Raw genomic sequence first — 21,527 nt, 5'->3', positions numbered from 1 at the left:
AATACTTATCAAAAAAGTAAAAATATTCCACAAAGATGATATAATATTGAAGTTTTTTTCACATAAATGAATGAAATCCTAGGATATACACTACTTTCAGGATTTTCATTAAACGTGTTAGTGTGTATTATATGCAAAGGAAGAACACTTAATGGGGTGCACACAGGAAGTGACACCTTCATTACGGTGCAGGAGGGCTTCGTGTTGCATTAATTTTGTTCGGGAATAATCAGAAAAAGGAGTTCAAGACCGGTAAACATCTCAGACACAGATATCAACGCATAGAGCAATAAAAACACATATTTTTAGTGCATTTTATTTCTTCTGATTAACACACAGAAGTCAGAGAGACTGTACGCGTTTGTGAAGTGCACATGAACGCAGCATTGGTGAACGTATTCCTGCATCAGGGCTATAAAAAGCTGGAAAATAACCAGTGGTATTCAGGAATAAAATCCTTGAAATCTTTCATTATTATTGTTTTTTTGTAAACATTTTAAAGAGGGGAAATTGCTGCTCATCCCATTAGAGCTTCATGGAAACTGCAAGCAGATTTAGGAGGATCAGGCATTCATTTGGGGGTCCGTCTCCCGGGACAAATACCAGGCTTAGTAAAAAAACATCTTTAATTTCACTTCTGACGTGACAACAACAGAGGCTTCATGTCGTGTAGAAAGACCAACATTTCATTGTATTTCTATTAAAAAAACAGCCGACTACTCATACGGTGAAACATTCATAAATACATTATATAACTGTATGTGTAAAATAATCATGTGCATTTCAAAGATTAAGAATAAAACATTCAGTACCTGCATTTAAAAAAAAACAAAACAAGATCCCTGGAGAAGTCCCTGTGGTAATCTGAAAACCCCAAAGAGAGGCAGATTTATTCTTATAAAATAAATTACATTTGGATGCATTGAATCGAAGTCTGCTGACCGGCTGAATCTCTGGTTAACAAGTCAGCTGAAGGTCATGGTGGTTATCTTTGTCATCTTTTGTTGTTTTGCCTTTTTGTTGTCCTGTTGTGTCTCTTTGAGGTCATTTTGGATCTCTATAGTCTTTTTCTATGTCCCTGTGGTTATTTTGTGTGTCATAGTCTTTGTGGGTCTTTTGAAGTGTCTTTGTGATTCTTTGGTGTCATTTTCAGTCTCTTTGTGCTATTATTGTATTTCATTGTGGTTGTTTTGTGTCTCATTTGAGTCTTTGTGTATCTTTTTGAAGTGTTTTTGTGAGTCTTGGAAGTCATTTTGTGTCTCTTTGTGCTATTTTTGTATGTCATAGAGGGTTTTTGTGAGTCTTTCAAGTCATTTTGTGTCTCTTCATGGTCCTTTTGTGTATCTTTGAGACGTTTTTGCGTTTCTTGCCATTTTCTGTTCTCTCGGATAATATAATCTCTCTTTATAGTCATTTTGTGTCTCGTTGTGGTCCTTTTGTGTGTCATTGTGGTAATATTGCATATCTTAGTTGTCAGTTTGCGACTTTGCTTGGCCTTTTTATATCTAACGTTTGTTGTTCACGTCTTTGTAGTTATTTTGTGACTCCCCGCAGTCATTTTAAGTCTCTTCCTGATCGGTGCGTGTCTCTTTTTAGTGACATTGTGCTGTTGAAGGCGCTGAGGCCTGTTCAGTAAGCATGAATTAATACAAATCATACAGAGTGTCTGTAAATCAAACCTCTGGATCTTCTCTGCAAAAGCTGTTGTCTTTTTAGAATACCAATACAATTATTTTCTCACAGTAAATCAGCAATAACATGAAATATTTTCCATATTAAGCCCTGAGTCCGTCTCGTATTGTTGAGCGTTAATGCCGGGATGTAAGAAGATTTGGATGATCTGGGATTAAATCCAGGATCAACTTTTTTTCCCCCAGACACATATGTTTAATCTTTTTCAGACATCGCTTCCTGACATTAAATACCTTTTGGCTTTTTGTTAACCCCACAGTAAAGCAGAGTTTAGTATTCGGCGCTACATTGTCTGGTTGCGTCCGATAGAATCCAGATGTTTCTCCAGCACACAAACACAGGAGCAGTGTGTGTGTGTACCGCTCCATCAGACACCTGTATTTCCTCTCATTGTGAGTTCAACATCAGGATCCAGATGCAGAGGAGCCCCCCTCCCCCCCGCTGTGTTTCCCTGCCTCCCTCTCCAGTTTCTCCCTCAGTTTGTTGAAGGCCGGCCTCCTGCGGGGCTCCTGCTCCCAGCACAGCCTCATCAGGGAGTACAGGGCGGGGGGGCAGTCCTCCGGAGCCTCCATGCGATATCCTCCCTCCACCGTATCCTTCACCTCCTTCAGAGACTGCAGGGACAACCAGAGAGAGGAGGGTATTAATAAAAGTCACATATTATGCAAAATCCACTTTCTCATGTCTCTTCTACATCAACATGTGTCCCCTCTGTGTAAAGAGATTCTGAAAGTTTCAGGAAAAAAGATTCTCTCTCTTTTTGTCCTGATCCATTTAAATAAAAACCTGTCTGAAAATGAGCTGATCAGATTTTGGCCACTTTATGATGTCATAACGATGTGTTGGCTTGTGTAACCATTAGCCAATCACCAACCAAGGTAACCCCCCCCCCCACCTTATCACCTGAATCTCCTCCTAGAGCACCATTGTGTTCTTTTTAACCAAATATCTCTCATGCCCCTTTCACACCGGCGCTTTTCCAGCTCCTGCTCGGAGCTGGAGCTGGAAAAGCGCCGGTTTTTCCTGTTCACACCGCAGCGGCGGCGCGTCATAGCTCCGGAATGCGGTTCACTTCCAGCTCCAAAAAATTGTCGGTCCAGAGGCAAGAGCTTCGGAGCTATGACGCGGCGTCGCTTACGTCTCTCTTACGTCGAGGCGTGCAGGAAACCTTACTTTGACCATCCGTTCGCTGTTATTGATCATTGTGGAGAGCAGGCAGACGTTTTGTTTGTTATTATAGCAGCTATCGGATGGAATTAATACATGGGCTGTACAGGTTGTCATGTCCGACTATCACAAGTAGAATCATAATGAAAAATACGCCGGTAAAAAGTGCCTGTAGAAAACGGCTTAGCAAGTAGTCAGTTTAGCTTCGGTTGCTATGCTAACATCACCCATGTTATACCAGAGAAACTTTCATAACAGCGTAGTGATGCCAAACAGCGTCAATTCAGACTGACACACATTCACTTAAGGGGAACTGGGGATATGTATCAGCTGCTTGTGTGACAGTCAGACAGTGAATACTTTAGAGCCGTGTGAGCTAACCCGGAGCTAACGGGAGAATAAACTCCCGTGGAAGAGCAGCCAGCACTGCAGCGGTCGGTAAATGCCGCTGAAACACATTAATAAACAATGAACCACGGCACTCTGGAGAAAAGTATAAGGTTGGAGAAGTCGTTATTTAATTTAATCTGGCTTCGTATGATTAAAAGCAACACGATCATCGACCCGACGCAGTCCCCGGCCCGTCGTTGTTGTGGGAGAAAATCAGCGACGTAAACTGTGACGTCATGACGCAGCAGCGGCAGCTCTGGGCGGTGTGAACAGAGCGGGAGCTGAAAAGGGAAACCGGAGCTGAACCAGAAAAGCTCTCGCTAGGAGCTAGAAAGGGAAAAGCGCTGGTGTGAAAGCCGCATCAGAGGGGCGTGGGGAGGGGCTCCTTATTTTCATCTAAAGTAACAGACAGAGAATCAGCACTTTTGAAACAGGGCTGAAACAGAGGGGATTATGGGATACTGCAATGATCTGGTTGGTGTTTGGAGCCAAACACTTCAGAGACATGTTTTGTATATATCTGAGACCTATAATATATTGATGAAAAACAGTATAATAGGGGACCTTTAAAGTGGACCTATCATGCTATATTTTAAAAATATATTGTAGGGCCATACCTATATAAAACATGTCTGTGAAGTTTTTTTTTCAAAATACCAAACAGATCCCCCATTGTAGCCATGCCTCATACTGCTCAAACCCCTCTTTTGCAGCCCTGTTAGAGAAACGCGGATCTTGGTTCCTTAGCTTGAAAAAAAAGAAAGAAGAGGAGGCGGAGCTAATGCCTGATCAGAATTCTACCGGAGATAAAGTTAAATTCTGCTGTGATAAAACGCCATCCTGTTCTAAACCACATCAAGGATTATTTCTGAAATAGTATGGAGCTCAAATGCTTTTTCTCTTGCAGGTTTATCACAAGGTGAGTTCCTTTTTTTATTTCCTGCTTTTTAAACACATGTGCTCTCCAGTACAGGTTAGCTCTGAGTGTTAGCAAGGCTTGCTAATGTAAACAAAGACGAGATTACGTCCAAAACACGTCAGGCATTGTTTCTGATAGCAACTTTCTGTGGGTCCGCCGACGTCAGAGCGGATGGACATGTCAGATCGGATGGAAATCTGTATCCGCTCGTTGTACACCTGTTTTTAAAAGATTTGGGTATGGAGGAAAAGAGAGAGGGTTTTATTTTCTGACGCTGCGTGAGTTCCCCGACGCACCGGGGACACATATTTATGTATAAAAGACATCACAAAGTGCATTTAGCATGATAGGTCCACTTTAATGTAAAAACATTTTACTAAGGTCCTCAGCAGCAGGCTTTTTAAAGGGGCCCTATTGTGTTTTCTCTGGTGTTCCCTCTCCTTTAGTGTGTTCTATAGGTTTGTGTGCATGTAAATGGTCTGCAAAGGCTAAAACCCCTGTGTTCCCTCCAGAGGGAGTTTCTTAAACGTTGGTATTTTGTACTTATACTCAAAGTACAAGATCTGAGTAATTCTTCCACCTCTGTCCATTTTTGACACTCTGCAAACACACACACACACACACACACACACACACACACACACACACACACACACACACACACACACACACACACACACACACACACACACACACACACACACACACACACACACACACACACACACACACACACACACACACACACACACACACACACACACACACACACACACACACACACACACACACACACACACACACACACACACACACACACACACACACACACACACACACACACACACACACACACGGCGTAGAGTTTCATGATTGAGATGAACTTGACCCCAATGAATCAACCTGAATGTCTGCTAGCATTGGTTTATAATTAGGAGCTAATCATGTGCATTTAAAAGCACACCGCCTGACGTAAAGAGGAAGAGAGACGCTAAGTCGCCCAGCCTGATCCGCTCACCTGAGGATTACCTGAGCAGCTAATGTGAGGAACTCGTCTCTGTTTAAGTAGTTCCATCTCTGATTTACTTTATGATGCACAGTTAGGAGGTTACAATTAGTTACCTGCAAATGTAATCAGTTACCTAATCTGTGTATCACAATATTAAAGTAACCTGATTACTAACATCGTAATCCCCCATTTTGCAATTGTGAGCAATTTGTCCTTTTTGAGGGCCCTGTAAGGGAATACAAGTACTACTTTTTTCTGTATCCTGTTACATGTAATCTATTACTCCTCAAGCCTGGTTAAATGTGACGTCAACCTCTGCGCATATGTAGGACACAGTTAAGAAGAAGTTCTCTCTCCACAGTTTAAAGAGTAGATTAGTAAGAACAAAAAGATTATGTCTACGTCGTCGCATTACAATGTGCATTAAAGCTGCGCTGACGTACTCTGCTGCTCAGACACAGTAAATCCAGGTGACCAAGGTCTGGAAGCTTTCCACTGACACACAGATCATGAATCTCAACATGACTTGGTAGAAGAGTTAAGTTTGGAAAGTCAGGGAAGATGTTTTCGTCATAGATTCAAAGTGTTTCTTTTCATATGCACAGTCACTACAATGAGCAATGATACACATTGAAACTACTATAGAGAATCCACCAGGAGTAAGGAAAAAAAAAATAATAATTATAATGATAGTAAGAAAACAAAGGTATATGTTCAAGTAAACCATGTACTGTTGCAAGACCATGTACAACCGGGAGGCGTGTGGTGCAGTGGGTTGTGCGTTGGTGTTCAGATCAGGGGGTCACAGGTTCAAACCCCACTGCAGTCAGCATGTCGTTGTGTCCCTGGGCAAGACACTTCACCCCAAATTGCTCCTGTGGGGATTGCCCACGGTATTGAGTATAAGTCGCTTTGGATAAAAGCGTCTAACAAGTGAGAAGTAATGTACGTGCATGCGGTTAAACTACTTTTTAAATATGTGAATTCATTAAATCAACACTGTTCACAACACTGTTCACAACACACACACATACCATCTTAGGATAAGGTTGCCGACCGTAGGAGAAGATCTCCCACAGGAGAACGCCGTAGCTCCATACATCCGACTTTGTTGAGAATTTCTGCAGGATGGGAGAAAAATGTTTAAAACATCTGCTGTTCCCTTCAGTGTTTACTTCCTGTCTGTCTTCTTCTGCTGTTCCCTTTAGTGTTTACTTCCTGTCTGTCTTCTTCTGCTGTTCCCTTTAGTGTTTACTTCCTGTCTGTCTTCTTCTGCTGTTCCCTTTAGTGTTTACTTCCTGTCTGTCTTCTGCTGCTGTTCCCTTTAGTGTTTACTTCCTGTCTGTCTTCTCTGCTGTTCCCTTTGGTGTTTACTTCCTGTCTGTCTTCTCTGCTGTTCCCTTTAGTGTTTACTTCCTGTCTGTCTTCTTCTGCTGTTCCCTTTAGTGTTTACTTCCTGTCTGTCTTCTCTGCTGTTCCCTTTGGTGTTTACTTCCTGTCTGTCTTCTCTGCTGTTCCCTTTAGTGTTTACTTCCTGTCTGTCTTCTTCTGCTGTTCCCTTTGGTGTTTACTTCCTGTCTGTCTTCTCTGCTGTTCCCTTTAGTGTTTACTTCCTGTCTGTCTTCTTCTGCTGTTCCCTTTAGTGTTTACTTCCTGTCTGTCTTCTCTGCTGTTCCCTTCAGTGTTTACTTCCTGTCTGTCTTCTCTGCTGTTCCCTTTAGTGTTTACTTCCTGTCTGTCTTCTTCTGCTGTTCCCTTTAGTGTTTACTTCCTGTCTGTCTTCTTCTGCTGTTCCCTTTAGTGTTTACTTCCTGTCTGTCTTCTTCTGCTGTTCCCTTCAGTGTTTACTTCCTGTCTGTCTTCTCTGCTGTTCCCTTCAGTGTTTACTTCCTGTCTGTCTTCTTCTGCTGTTCCCTTTAGTGTTTACTTCCTGTCTGTCTTGTTCTGCTGTTCCCTTTAGTGTTTACTTCCTGTCTGTCTTCTTCTGCTGTTCCCTTCAGTGTTTACTTCCTGTCTGTCTTCTCTGCTGTTCCCTTTAGTGTTTACTTCCTGTCTGTCTTCTTCTGCTGTTCCCTTTAGTGTTTACTTCCTGTCTGTCTTCTTCTGCTGTTCCCTTCAGTGTTTACTTCCTGTCTGTCTTCTCTGCTGTTCCCTTTAGTGTTTACTTCCTGTCTGTCTTCTTCTGCTGTTCCCTTTAGTGTTTACTTCCTGTCTGTCTTCTTCTGTTGTTCCCTTCAGTGTTTACTTCTTGTCTGTCTTCTCTGCTGTTCCCTTCAGTGTTTACTTCCTGTCTGTCTTCTCTGCTGTTCCCTTTAGTGTTTACTTCCTGTCTGTCTTCTTCTGCTGTTCCCTTTAGTGTTTACTTCCTGTCTGTCTTCTTCTGCTGTTCCCTTTAGTGTTTACTTCCTGTCTGTCTTTTTCTGCTGTTCCCTTTAGTGTTTACTTCCTGTCTGTCTTCTTCTGCTGTTCCCTTTAGTGTTTACTTCCTGTCTGTCTTCTGCTGCTGGCGTTGCTTCACACCAACCTCTTTCTTCAGAGCCTCGGGCGCCGTCCATTTGACGGGCAGTTTGGCGTTATCGGACTTGGCCTTGGAGACCACCTTCGTCAGCCCGAAGTCGCTGACTTTAGCCACGCAGTCGTCAGAAACCAGGACGTTACGAGCCGCCAAATCTCTGTGGATCAACTTCTTGGACTCCAGGTACTCCATCCCCTCACACACATCCCTGTATACACACACACACACACATGCAAACACACACACACACACACACACACACACACACACACACACACACACACACACACACACACACACACACACACACACACACACACACACACACACACACACACACACACACACACACACACACACACACACACACACACACACACACACACACACACACACACACACACACACACACACACACACACACACACACACACACAATCAGAATGACTTTTTATTTTTTTAAGCCTGAGATTAATAAAGGATTTGTGATTCACATACAAGGAATTTGCTAAGGTGTGTAATAGTACATCAAAAAGATAAACACAGTATTTTTCACACAGACATACATATAGATGTTTTCTTGTGTGCACCCCTGCTGGTCCTATCCTGTGTTTAACTCTTATCTAATTTTTTATCTTTTTTTATTGTATTTCATGTTATTTTAGCATATCTTATCGAATGCTATATTACTTTATGTTATCTTATTTGATGTTATCTTTTATTATCTTATGCTATCTTATCTGTCCTATCCTGTGGTATACTCTTATTTCATTTTATTTCATTTCATTTTATCTTAGGTAAAGACTTTCAAGGTCAGATAAAACAATTAAAGTTAGTCTTGACTGCAAACTCTGTTGGGTTTCTTAAAATCATATTTAATTTAATTTAATTTAAATTGTTTGTAATGTATTTTTATTTCCTACTTTCTATTTTTTCCCCCCCATGTTTTAGTTAATTTTAAAGTGTTCTGTTTTGACATGAAAGCACGAAAAGTTCATTATTATATTATTGTTATTTTATTTATTTAGGTCTGAACTCACAGAGCGAAGTGCAGCAGCTGAACTGAGTTCACCACCGATCGTCCTCGAGTCCTCAGGAAGTTCACAAGGTTCCCCTGCAACACAAAACACACAGTATATTACTTTCATAAGACTCTATCAAATACATTCTCAGTTAGTGTTTTCATAAATATTCTTGCATTTATTCCGGCATGACTGGGAGTAATACTCGATTCTGATTGGTCAACTTGAACATTCCAGAGGTCTGTTATTCTTTGCTAACAGACACACTCAACAATAAAGCCTATTCATGTATTTTTTCTTTTAATGTTTCTTTTATTATCTTTCCTTTTTAATGACTGTTTTTAAATGCCTTTGTCTGAATGTCTTCCATTTTTGTAAAGCACTTTGAATTGCCTTGTGTTGAAAGGTGCTATATAAATAAACTTGCCTTGCCTTGCCTTGCCTTGCCTTGCCTTGCCTTGAATCTTTGAAATAGTACAAATGGGATATCTTATGGTTTGCAAACATCTTATGCCGGGCTAAACAAGTTATTCAGTGCTGTAAAATGCCACTTAATGTCAGATGTGACCTTATGTGAATCATACAACAAGCTCCTGGATTTGGTTCTAATACCATTAAGAGGAGAGGAAGTCCAATTCTGACTCGTTAAAGCTGCGAGTCAGCGGCGGATCACAGCGGCTGTCAGGGGTTAGGGTTAGGGTTAATTTCATAATGTCCCATTGGAGAAAACTGACTTAAACTAATCTTTGGATTGTCATCACCCAAATCTGTGTGCCCCCTGTAATGCCAACTCCGTCCCAACTCATTAAGACCATTTTAAGACCTTGTTTGAAATGTATGTTCCATCATTTATTGTCTATCATTCAAGTTTACTCTGAAATTCAGAAAGAAAAACAACATTTGTAAATTAATAAACCACCAATCTCTTTTTTTATCTGACTGGTTGTACATTTGTAGTAAAAAAAAGATGTGTTCATGCGGTGAGTCAGGTTTTGTTCAACATATAGATTTAGTTTTTTATTAAATTATTCCGAAATTATCCTTAATTGTCTCACTTCCTCCTAGATCCATTTAACACTAATATATTAATGTATGATAGTCGTTAAAACATAGCTAGCTTATGCTTTAGCTTATGCTAGTGGATTGAGCTGCATTTGCAGTGGAAAGCTAGCGACAAACGAAACTTAGTGTGATTGTGAGCATTATGACCAACAGGCACATAAAATGAAATGCAGTTTTTTTGTAGTAGTTTTATCCTTCAGCCTTTTAACGGAGATTGTATTTCCTGCTTCATTGTGGGTTGTATGAAGGTTTCAATACTCATTCACTTTTTACCTTTTTTTTGTTACTTGTAGTTATTATAATCTGTTTTTATTTTAAGTACCGCTGATACATGCGTTCACTGACCTTAGCCATGAGCTCTGTGACGATGTGAAGCCCTTTGTGGAGCATCACCCCCAACAGGCGCACCAGGTTCTTATGCTGCAGCTTCCTGGAGGAGTGAATCAATATTTACAATAAAACACAGTTTAAATGTCACTTAATTTCAACAAATATAACACTCAGTATAATCTGGTGTTTGCACAATATGCAGTGGAGGGAATTATATTTCCTTAAGTATTGTACTTGTGAAATAAAAAAGTCATGGTGTTGGTGTAATAAAAACGTTTTAATAAGTTTACTTGAGTATTTCCATTTTAAGCTACTTTGTACTTCTACTCCACTACAATTCAGAGGTAAATGGTGTACTTTTAATCCACTACATTCATTTACAGTAATACCTTTAGTTACTTTGCAGATTTGGATTAATTATGTGAAATATAATCAACACTTAAATCAGATTTTCACTTGTTAAAGAGTATTTCTAGACTATGGTACTTCTACTTTTACTCAAGTACAAGATCTGAGCACTTCTACTTTTACTCAAGTACCAGATCTGAGTACTTCTTCCATCGCTGATTAAAACCTCTCCAGACTCACGTCATGACGGTGGTTTCCTGCAGGAAGGCCTGAGCCGTCACGTCACATTTGATGGTCTTTACCGCCACCTGCTGGCCCAAATACTCTCCTTCATACACAGCTGCAGGGAAAACACACATAGCATCAACATCTGCACTGACACTGAAACACATGGATGGGCTTTAATGTCTCTAAATGAGGGAATATACTTACAGATAATACAAATTATATATATATAAAAATAGACGCAAAATTACAAAACATGACTATTCAAGGTCATATTCTGTTCATTTTCAGGATCATATAAGTATTTAGAGGCTCTAGTGACACATGTTTCCATGCTTCAATGTTCAAAATGCTTTTTAAAATTCAAATTGAATGCTCACCTCCAAACTCCCCTTCTCCAATATTTTCTCCCAGTTTGAGCTTCGTAATGTCCAGCAGCCATCCGCCTGCAGAGAGACACATGTACACACTTTCACATGCGTTTATAAATAATAATAATAATAATATTTTATCTGTATAAATAAACACCAAACGTACTTTTGGACAGCTCCAGTTCAGCGGACTTGGTTCCGTGTTTTTGTTTTGGCTTCAGGAGAGTCGTGGCGATCGAGCCTTTGTTCCTCGAGTAAAACTGAACACATGGAAACCGTATTATAGCAGAGTTTTAAAATATAAATGTACAATATCTGTAATTTGTCATTGTAATTTTTACTGTACAGAGGTGGGACAAGTACTGTGATCCTAGAGTGTAGAAATGCTCTGTTACAGTAAAACTCCTGCATTCAGAATGTTACTCAAGTAGAAGTACAAAAGAATTATCATCAAAATATACTTAAAGTACCAAAAGTAAAAGTAGTCATTGTGCAGATTGGTCCATTTCAGAATAATATATATGATATGTTTTATAATTATTGATGAATTAAAGTGTTATCAAAGCTGGTAAAGGTGCAGCTAGTTTGAATGACTTTGTATACTGCAGGGTAGCTTGTGAATTTACTCCAGGTGGAACTAAAGTCTGATTTAAGAGCTGATTATATTTCACATCATTCATCCACATCTGTAAAGTAACTAAAGGTATTAAATACATGTAGTGAAAAGTAGCAGAAAATAGAAATACTTCTACTCCAGTACGTCTCAGAGTCAAGTCTTTTTTGTAACTCTTTTTTTAAATGTTACTTTTGCAGACTAGTATACATTATACAGAATTAAATTAATGGTTATTCAATATAATAAGATATCAGCATATTAAGTCCTTAAAATTACAACCTTAAAGAGATGCATACATGAATGCATGGATGTATAATCCAACGATAAAATGTATATAAAAACATACATCATATTATTCTGACACAATGAGTACTTTTAGTTTTGATGCTCCAGTGATATAATATGTACTATTATTGATTTTTAAGAACATAAAACTGCATAAAGTGTTGGTACTTTTAGTGTAATTTGACGCCCACTTTACCACCATCGTCTGACAGCAGTGGTAAAAATAACCTTCGTGTGTCACACTGAAACAAGGACAGGAAAACACACAAAGCCCTTTTATGGTTCCTCTGTTTCTGTGTCAGGGGTCAGTCAATGTGTTGCAGACTTATCAGCGAGCTACAGGAAACAGAGGAGGAATATTTGGGCTGAATCATGCAGACAGCTGAAGATAAAAAGCCAGGCTCGGATGCGTCATTCTGTTTATTAGTAATTTACAGGAATGGGAGGGTTACTTTAAAAATGTAACATGTTACAATGATTGGTTAAACATGTAAGCAGTCTAAGTATCACAATATAAAAGTAACCTTATGACCTTCTGTTGCTTTTGGATGATATCAAAATGATTTCCTTTAGACCCAGGGGAAATAACAATAATTTACCATACATTATAAACCTTATGCAGTATCAGAATCATATCTTTTAGTTTAGTAAAACTCAGTGTAGAAATACAAAAGTACTGTCATCAAAATCTAAGTTAAAGAGTCCTCTCCTGCTGATGTTCAGGTGTATATCAGTATGTAGTGTCTCTACTTTAAAGAGTCCTCTCCTGCTGATGTTCAGGTGTATATCAGTATGTAGTGTCTCTACTTTAAAGAGTCCTCTCCCGCTGATGTTCAGGTGTATATCAGTATGTAGTGTCTCTACTTTAAAGAGTCCTCTCCTGCTGATGTTCAGGTGTATATCAGTATGTAGTGTCCCTACTTTAAAGAGTCCTCTCCTGCTGATGTTCAGGTGTATATCAGTATGTAGTGTCTCTACTTTAAAGAGTCCCCTCCTGCTGATGTTCAGGTGTATATCAGTATGTAGTGTCTCTACTTTAAAGAGTCCCCTCCTGCTGATGTTCAGGTTTATATCTGTATGTGAAATGCTCCTCTCGAGCTCTGTTCCTAAATATCTATAGACCACCCAAATACTGTGCAAGCTTTTTTGATGACTTTACTGAACTGCTGTCTATAGTGTGTATTGACTTTGACCGTCTAGTCATTGTTGGTGATTTTAACATCGATGTTGACAACCCCCAGGACAGAGGGGCTAAAGAACTGTTTTGTGTTCTTGATAACTATGGACTGACTCAGCATGTGACGGAGCCCACGCACAATAAGGGGCACACTCTGGACTTAATTATCTCAAAGGGTCTGAATATCTCTGAGGTTGTGGTGACTGTGGTTTTCTTTGAGAGCTCTATTTCTGTTCACAAACATTTTCAAAAAGAGGTAACCACAAAGCGATATTTAACTGAAAATACTAGGGAAATGTTTACTCAGAATTTTTCTTCCACACTTGCCCCTACTAACATCTCAGTAAATGAGCTAGTTAGATCATTTTCATTCAAACATTAAAAATGTTATAGAATTGCTCCAACTAAGGTAAAGGAAGTGATTGGCAAGAAAATATCTCCATGGAGAAAGGCCATGACCGTGAGAACAGAAAAAAGAGAGTGTCGAAAAGCTGAACGTAGGTGGCGAAAAACAAATCTCCAGGTTCACTTTGAAATCTATAAAGAGAGACTTGGCCTTTATAATTTGGAATTGAAAAACGCACGACAGTCTTTCTTCTCTGACATCATTACCAAAAACAAAAACAACGCACGTGCCTTGTTTGCTACCGTCGACAGACTAACAAACCCCCCAGTGTCAGTAGCCTCTGAATTTCTATCCACCAGGGCATGCAATGATTTTGCCTCCTTCTTCACTGACAAAATTCAGAAAATCAGACAAGCAGTCAGTGTCTCTGCATCAGGTACAGCAAATGTGTTGTCCCTGTGTCCACCTAAAATCAATTCAAACACCATGACACAATTCCATCAGATTAATGATAAAAACCTAGAGGACATTATTCAACTTCTGAAATCCTCCTCCTGCTGCCTTGATATTATTCCAACAGGATTTTTCAAAGATGTTTTCCGTTGCATGGCCTCAGATCTACTTCATATAGTAAACAAGTCTCTTCACTCAGGTATTTTTCCACAGGCCCTGAAAACTGCAGTCATTAAACCGCTCTTAAAAAAGAATATTCTAGATGCTTCAGTAATGAACAATTACAGGCCCATATCAAACCTGCCATTTCTAGGTAAAATCATTGAAAAAGTTGTTTTTCAACAGTTGAGTAATTTCTTGCATTTAAATAACTCTTTGGATGTGTTCCAGTCAGGCTTTCGTCCAAACCACAGCACTGAGACTGCTCTTGTAAAGGTCTTCAATGACATCCACTTAAACACAGACAGTGGCAGAACTTCAGTGTTAGTATTATTAGATCTCAGTGCTGCGTTTGACACTGTTGACCACAACATATTACTAGACCGACTAGAAAACTGGGTGGGACTTTCGGAAACAGTTCTAAATTGGTTTGAATCCTACTTAAAGGACATAAAAAACTTTGTTTCTAGAGGTAAATACACATCTGCGTTGACAAATATGACATGTGGGGTACCTCAAGGCTCCATCTTGGGGCCTCTTCTCTTTAACATCTACATGCTACCACTGGCTCAGATAATGAAAAACAACAACATAAGTTACCATAGCTATGCGGATGACACACACATTTACATAACCATTTCACCAGGAGATTATGCTCCAATTCAAACACTGAGTAAGTGCATTGAACAAATCAATGACTGGATGTGTCAGAACTTTCTCCAATTAAACAAAGATAAAACTGAGGTAATGGTTTTTGGAGCCAAGGCAGAATGTATAAAAGTTAGCGCTGAGCTTCAGTCTGCAATGTTCAAAACAACAGATAAAGCCAGAAATCTAGGTGTAGTCATGGACTCTGACCTGAGTTTCAACAGTCACATTAAAACAGTTACTAAATCAGCCGACTATCACCTAAAGAACATATCTAGGATTAAAAGACTAATGTCACAGCAGGATTTGGAAAAACTTGTCCATGCTTTTATCTTCAGTAGACTGGACTACTGTAATGGTGTCTTTACAGGTCTCACTAAAAAAGCTATTAGAAAGCTCCGTCTGGACTATTGCAAACATCCTCAACAAACTTCAATACATCCAGAACTCCGCCGCACGTCCACTCACCCACACCCGAATCCGTGAACACATTACACCCGTCCTCATCAAGCTCCACTGGCTCCCCATCTCCCAGAGAATCCAGTACAAAATCCTCCTAATGACATACAAAGCCCTCCATAACCTGGCCCCATCCTACTTGACTGACCTCCTCCACAGACACACTCCCACTCGCTCCCTCCGCTCTGCTACTGCCAACCTCCTGTCCCTCCCCACCCGGACCAACCTCAAGTCCTGGGGCGGCAGAGCCTTCTCCGTTGCTGCACCCACCCTCTGGAACTCACTACCCCAATCCATCAGAGATTCTTCCTCCCTCACAGCATTCAAAATATCACTCAAAACCCACCTGTTCAACACTGCATTCAACCACTGACCCCCCCCCCCCCCCCCCCCCTATTTTTTGTTTTGTTTATCTCTTTTTGTATTTTTTTTTTTTTTTTTTTAAGTCTCTTTCAAAGCGTCTTTGAGTTTCCTGAAAAGCGCTATACAAGTCCCATGTATTATTATTATTATTATTATTATTATTATTATTATTATTATTATTATTAGCCGGCCCGGCTAAAATAACTGGATGGCCTACCTGCCTGTCAGCCTTCCATCTGTGCACAAACTTATCTCGTGCCCTCATTGGTCATGTGCGCGTTCGTGTGTGTTGGAGGAGGGGCTCTGTAAGGAAGTGGCAGATTTTTTCCGGTTGTGTATTTTCAAATTCTAGGGCACTCGAGCTGGTTTCTTCAAAATGACATACAGTACCCGCACCTTTAATAGCTTGCAAATAATGTTTTATCAATCTGCTTCTGCAAAGTAACTAAAGCTCTAAAAATGAAGTGAAGTAAGTATTTGCCTTCAAAATATACAAAGCATGGTAGAAGTGAGTATAAAAGTGAAGCACTATAATAAATGTACCTAGAAACTGTCCACCTCTCACGTCAGTACACTGACAAATACTTCAATTATTAAACAGAGCATCAAGAAGAAACGTCTATTTCTGTCTTCTCGTCACTAGTTGTGGTAGAAGTGTGAATTTTAGAGTGAATATCAGCGGTGCTTGGGCATTTCCTGTGTTGTCTGAACAATTACAAATATAGAGAAAATGTGAAAGGAAACGCAACACATGACAGGTTTCAATTAAAAAAACAACTCTCAGACACTATTTGCTGTGAATTTTGTATATTTTATAACCTTTTCTCATTATTTGGTATATTTAGCTAATTCCAATTAACCCTTTTATTGTTTTATTTAGCTTCTTAAAAATGATATCCAGTTTTCGTGTTGTATAGTTTTAGCATGATATCGTTAAGGATTGTGTGCTTGCTGCAGCTTTATTTACTTTTCCCTATATAGAATTACCTCGATCATGTCGATGAGGTTGTAGAAGAACTGTGTGTTGTCGATGGTCAGCTTGTTGTCCTGGTATATGACTCGGTAGTGGACAACGTCTCTGGAGACACTCACACACAGGACGTAGTCTCCTGGGTGGCGGATGGACTCTCGGACCAGAAACAGCCCGTCCTCTGCCGGCTGCAGCTTACAAACCGCCTCTGGACCCGAAATCTTCCCGTGGAACCAACTAGAGACAGAAAAACACCAAATGCATGAAGTGTGGACGAGAAAAATACCATAATAGGATGACAGAGTGGTTCAATGATAACGTATTTCTGTAGTGGACCCTGAAGGCAGCATCTCCCTGGTTCAATTGGATTTCTCCATTTGATTTTTGATTATTGCAGAAAATAATCAAACAAACGTTTAGGATTCTAACACGTTTTGATTAGCAGGATAATCTCCACATATTAACACCACTTTATCATTAGAAGCTAACTTTAGGCTATAAAGGAACACATGACTTCACATCACAACCGCTAAGCTAAAGGTGGCTAATGTTGAGCTATAAAGGAACTACAGCACGGTCACATGACTTCACATCACCACCGCTAAGCTAAAGGCGGCTAATGTTGGGCTATAAAGGAACTACAGCACGGTCACATGACATCATGTCACCACCGCTAAGCTAAAGGCGGCTGATGTTGGGCTATACATGAACTACAGCACGGTCACATGACTTCACGTCACCACCGCTAAGCTGAAGTTGGCTTATGTTGGGCTTTCAAATTCACCAAAACAAAACGTTTGAAAAACAATGGTAAAAGTAAAAATAAATTAGTGAGTGAAAAATCATGAAATCTGAATTACTCTAATATGTTTTAGACGATATTTTTCTGACGGACAGGAGGTGAGAACATGTGAGTAGTTTTCACGTGGGGAGAAGATGGTGTTTGTTTGTACATTGTTCTCACACTGTGTGGTCACAAGATGTTGAAATATTGAGTAAGGCAGAAGCTAAAGTTAGAAGCTAAAGAGCGTCAGAGCGTCAGAGCCACAGACACACTGCGGCTGTTCACTGTGAGTAAACAAGGCTGCATCCTACTCATAACACACAGTCAGAACTTTAAAGTATAATAAAATAGATATAAATTATATAAAATAATATTAATAATACTAGTCATAATAATATAGATATAATAATACAAATATACAAATGAAATAAGTTGGGTAATAATAATAATAACATCAAATAAATATAATAATACAAATATATTTAAAAAAAATAATAATCCCAATAACTCTAAAAATATATAAAATATAATAAGACAAATTTAAAATGAAATTGTTATTATTCATTATAATAATAATTAAATATTATACATAAATTCATAACATATAATGGAAAATAAAAACGGAATAATTCTTATTAAAAAATAAAGTTTTAAATATTTATATAAGAACCCATATTTCCATTATACATCAAATTAATGTAGCATTTAAAGGCCTCTATTACTTGTTTATTCTTTGACCTTTTCTTTCTACTTCAGTGGAGGACATTTAGATTTTTAAGACAGAATCTAAAGAGGTATGTCTCCTCTAATGCCCCTCTATAAATCAACACTCCTTATGAAATTTAAAACAGTGTTTAGCGGAGACGTACGGCATGAAGCTGAGTCCGGGGTCGACTCGCAGAGCTTCTCTCTCACGGACGTTTGTGGAGTTGATGAGTCCTTCCTCTCCGCTGGAGTTGTGTCTGGCTCTGTAGAACCCCTTCTTCTGGAGAGGAGCAACAGAGGTGTTAAATGAAGGAACGTTTAAAAAAAATAAATATATATATATATATATCTGTACGAGTGCAGCTCCTTTTAAAGCAGGCATTACCGTGCTGTTGTGGGTGATGGTGAGGATGTCCCCTTTGTGATAACACAGCTCTTCAGGCTTTGGCTTCCTGTGATCTCCCTTAGCCACACACTGAGTACCAGCAGCCCAGCTCATCTACAGGAGCAGAGGGACATAATAAATACACATTAAATTACAATAGATACATTCAATTAAAGGATTACAATTAAAACATTAAAAAAGTATAATAATAAAATAATAATAATAAAATAATACAATAAAAAGGTTGAATTTAGTTATAATAAAAAAAATGTTAATATGAAAAATGATTAAATAATAATAATAAAACAAATAAAAAAGGTTTAATATGATTAATAATAATAATAATAATAATAATAATAATAATAATAATAATAATAATAATACAGATAATAAACCTTACAAATAAATACATTATTATTATTATTATTTCAAATAACTACTACATTTAATAACAACAATTCACTTTATAAGTACTGAAGGTTTATCATAAAGAACAACAACATTATTGAGAAACTAAAATCTAGTCATACGTACGTTTTTCAAGAGTTATTCAATGTTTAACCCTGCACTGGATTTAATAAAACACCTAAAATAATATTTAAAAAAAATAAGAATAATCAGCTGTGTGCTAACCCACCCCGGTCTCCCCTAATAAATAACAGTACATACCTTTGCCATGAGGCTGGAGGGATGGATGAATATTCACACCTGTCGAGGAGGGAAAATGTCCCTAATTAATAAGAAACCATCAAATAAAGTCCATTAAAGCTTAAAATAGAGTCTTTTGGAGAAGCAGTCCCCAAGGCAATGTGGATCCAGAAACACAATAAGCAGATATGCAGCACAGTGTTCCTGTCGCAGGGATTTGAAGTACATTTGAAAGACTGCTTGTTCAGCCTGGTTCATGTCGGCATGAATGTTTTATTACCTGCAGCTCAGTGGCAGCTGGGGACACACTCCTGCAGAAACCCTGCGGAAAACACCAGCAGAACCCCGGCTCCCGGTGTCAGTCAGCGGTGACAGGGCGCCATTATAACAGCCGATCTTCCCCTCACAACACACAGCATGCTCCACAGCTGATGTTTGTCTGTCACTTCCTCAATGTTTCGGTGGAGGATGATTCATATTTCATGACGCCACGGCCATGACTGACTCGTGACTCCTGCTCCCAAAAACCCCTGAGAATTGTATCAAATGCATCATTTTGTATTCACATTCACACAACAGAAGTTAAATCACAAGTTTCTACCATTTGTCTTAAAAAATATCGGTAGCCTATATATTTTTTGATTAGCGTTTTTTTTGCATAAATATTGTCTTATTTATGTATTATTTTTATTGTTTTATCATATTTATTAATGTTGTCTTATGCATGTATATCTTTTACCGAGTTGTTCATCTGTTGTCAATTTTTTTGTTATTATATTTTTGTTATTATATTTTATTTATTCTCTTATTAATCAGTGTTGGAGAGAAACTAAGTACATTTATTCTAGTACTGTACTCAGGGGCGGACTGGGACTAAAATTCAGCCCTGGAAACTGACCCAGTCCGGCCACATGAAATGTCAAATGTTAGAAATCCGCTGTTTATTATTTAAAGTTTTACGTCCGATTCGCTCTTTTTTTCCTCTCTGTACACAGCTCCAGTTTGGGCATTGGCCTGTCATCAGATTTCATTTTGAGTTGCTGCTGTAGTAGCGGAAGTTTAGTAAAATTATTTTTTATGAAATAATCCAAATCTCCACCCTCCATAATTGCACTTGCTTCAGTTGCTTGCTACTTTTTAAGGGCGGTGATGACAGTTACAGTACGAACTGAAATTGATGCGATTTGGTTGGATTGTGAGGCATGACGTGAGCCTCATCTGATTGGTCAATCCCTCAATTTCTTTTCACCAAGGGAAGCCAATTTCGGCTAGCCTCCTCTCGCAACAGAGTGCAATCTACTGTTTCACCATAACATCTAGAGGGGCGCTGTTTCACTCTTTGTAAAATACTCAATGAGAATGGGGGAGAGATGGGCCGGCAGAATATTTATCGAAACTAAACGAAGTGTTTTTATTTATTTATTAAAATTATAACTACAATCCAAAAAAACAGGGGAAGCCTGGCTTCCCTTGGCCTCCAGGAGAAAACGCCACTGAGTTCAAGGGATAATTCTCACCCACCTCTTGCTCTTGCCCTGCACTTGTATGTGCCAGTTGAGCTGGTTCTTCCACCAGCTCAACTCTGTCCCTCATCATGAACGCAGGAGGCTGGCTGTATATCTGAACTCGCGCCCTCATCATTCTCTTCATCATCTTGCACTTGTTCTAAGCTGCTGCTGATAGTGCTTGTAGCAGCGCTGCTGCCAAAAAGGTCTGTCAATTTGCGACATTTATATGCATCATTTATATGCATTACCTGCGAGTTTATCAGTGGATGTTTGCTGGAACTGTTTGTAAACAGCGTGTTACCTGACGGACACACACAGCGTGACTCCGGTCAGGTAGAGACCGGTCTCAAGTCAGCACCGCTGCAGACTCGCTGTTTGAGGGCTTGATAACCCACTCCCCCTCCACACCGCTCCACACTCGTTGGTTTGGAACAGCACTTAATGTGGCGGACCCTCCGCGCGAGGGCCTTCGTGTGGCCGGTCTTTTTTCTTCTTCGTGTGTGATTATTTGACAGATAAGAACCACACAACTGCATTAGCGGCCGCTGTCGCCCTCTGTCGGCCATAAGCGCAACTTAAATGATGACTTTAAAAAAAAAAAATGTATAGGGCCGGCCGGCCGTCAACGGCCCTTGACGACCGGCCGTTCTGTGGTTCTCCAGATTCTACAGATGGCCAGTCCGCCCCTGACTGTACTGTATTTCACTCATTCGTTTCCTGATACTTGTACAGTAAAACAATTATCTCTCCTATACTTATTTGATAGTTATTTTAAAGACGTATGGTAATAATACAAAATGTAATATATCACATAAATTATCCTTCATTATTTTAGGTTAAGATACAACTTTACTGATGTCTTGGTGAAAATCACAAGCTACATAGCAGTGTAGTAGGCCTACTTGCGTACCATGCTGTGAATGGATCTGGCCCTTCCTACATCCAAGACATGGTTAAACCATACATCCCAG

The 21,527-nt window shown here is 39.4% G+C and overlaps 2 protein-coding genes across 4 annotated transcripts in view; one reads left to right on the top strand and one right to left on the bottom strand.

Annotated features, from left to right (window-relative positions):
• Positions 1–21,527, top strand: part of LOC117496148 (NLR family CARD domain-containing protein 3-like) — a gene marked incomplete at its 3' end in the record, with an annotated part of 682,747 nt that overhangs the window by 54,341 nt on the left and 606,879 nt on the right. The window lies entirely within an intron of this gene.
• On the bottom strand, positions 281–20,939 carry matk (megakaryocyte-associated tyrosine kinase). Of its 3 annotated transcripts, none has more exons than XM_034147047.1 (14): positions 20,858–20,939; positions 19,329–19,578; positions 19,070–19,108; positions 18,401–18,514; positions 18,180–18,292; positions 16,544–16,763; positions 11,217–11,310; positions 11,060–11,125; positions 10,695–10,794; positions 10,122–10,206; positions 8,733–8,806; positions 7,702–7,900; positions 6,212–6,298; positions 281–2,306 (listed from the first exon to the last, which is right to left on the bottom strand). In XM_034147047.1, exons 3-14 carry the CDS (start codon positions 19,076–19,078, stop codon positions 2,097–2,099), a joined length of 1,371 nt encoding a protein of 456 aa, XP_034002938.1. In that variant the 5' UTR covers positions 19,079–19,108; positions 19,329–19,578; positions 20,858–20,939; the 3' UTR covers positions 281–2,096. The 3 variants fall into 3 exon arrangements, with proteins under 3 accessions (XP_034002938.1, XP_034002937.1, XP_034002939.1); XM_034147046.1 differs by having other exon boundaries at positions 18,180–18,295; positions 20,858–20,936; XM_034147048.1 differs by lacking the exon at positions 6,212–6,298 and having other exon boundaries at positions 18,180–18,295.

Source organism: Trematomus bernacchii, unplaced genomic scaffold (assembly GCF_902827165.1).
Source record: "Trematomus bernacchii unplaced genomic scaffold, fTreBer1.1, whole genome shotgun sequence".
Classification (NCBI taxonomy): domain Eukaryota; kingdom Metazoa; phylum Chordata; class Actinopteri; order Perciformes; family Nototheniidae; genus Trematomus; species Trematomus bernacchii.
Note: the sequence above shows the minus strand (reverse complement) of the source record. Positions and strands in the feature narration are given on the sequence as shown.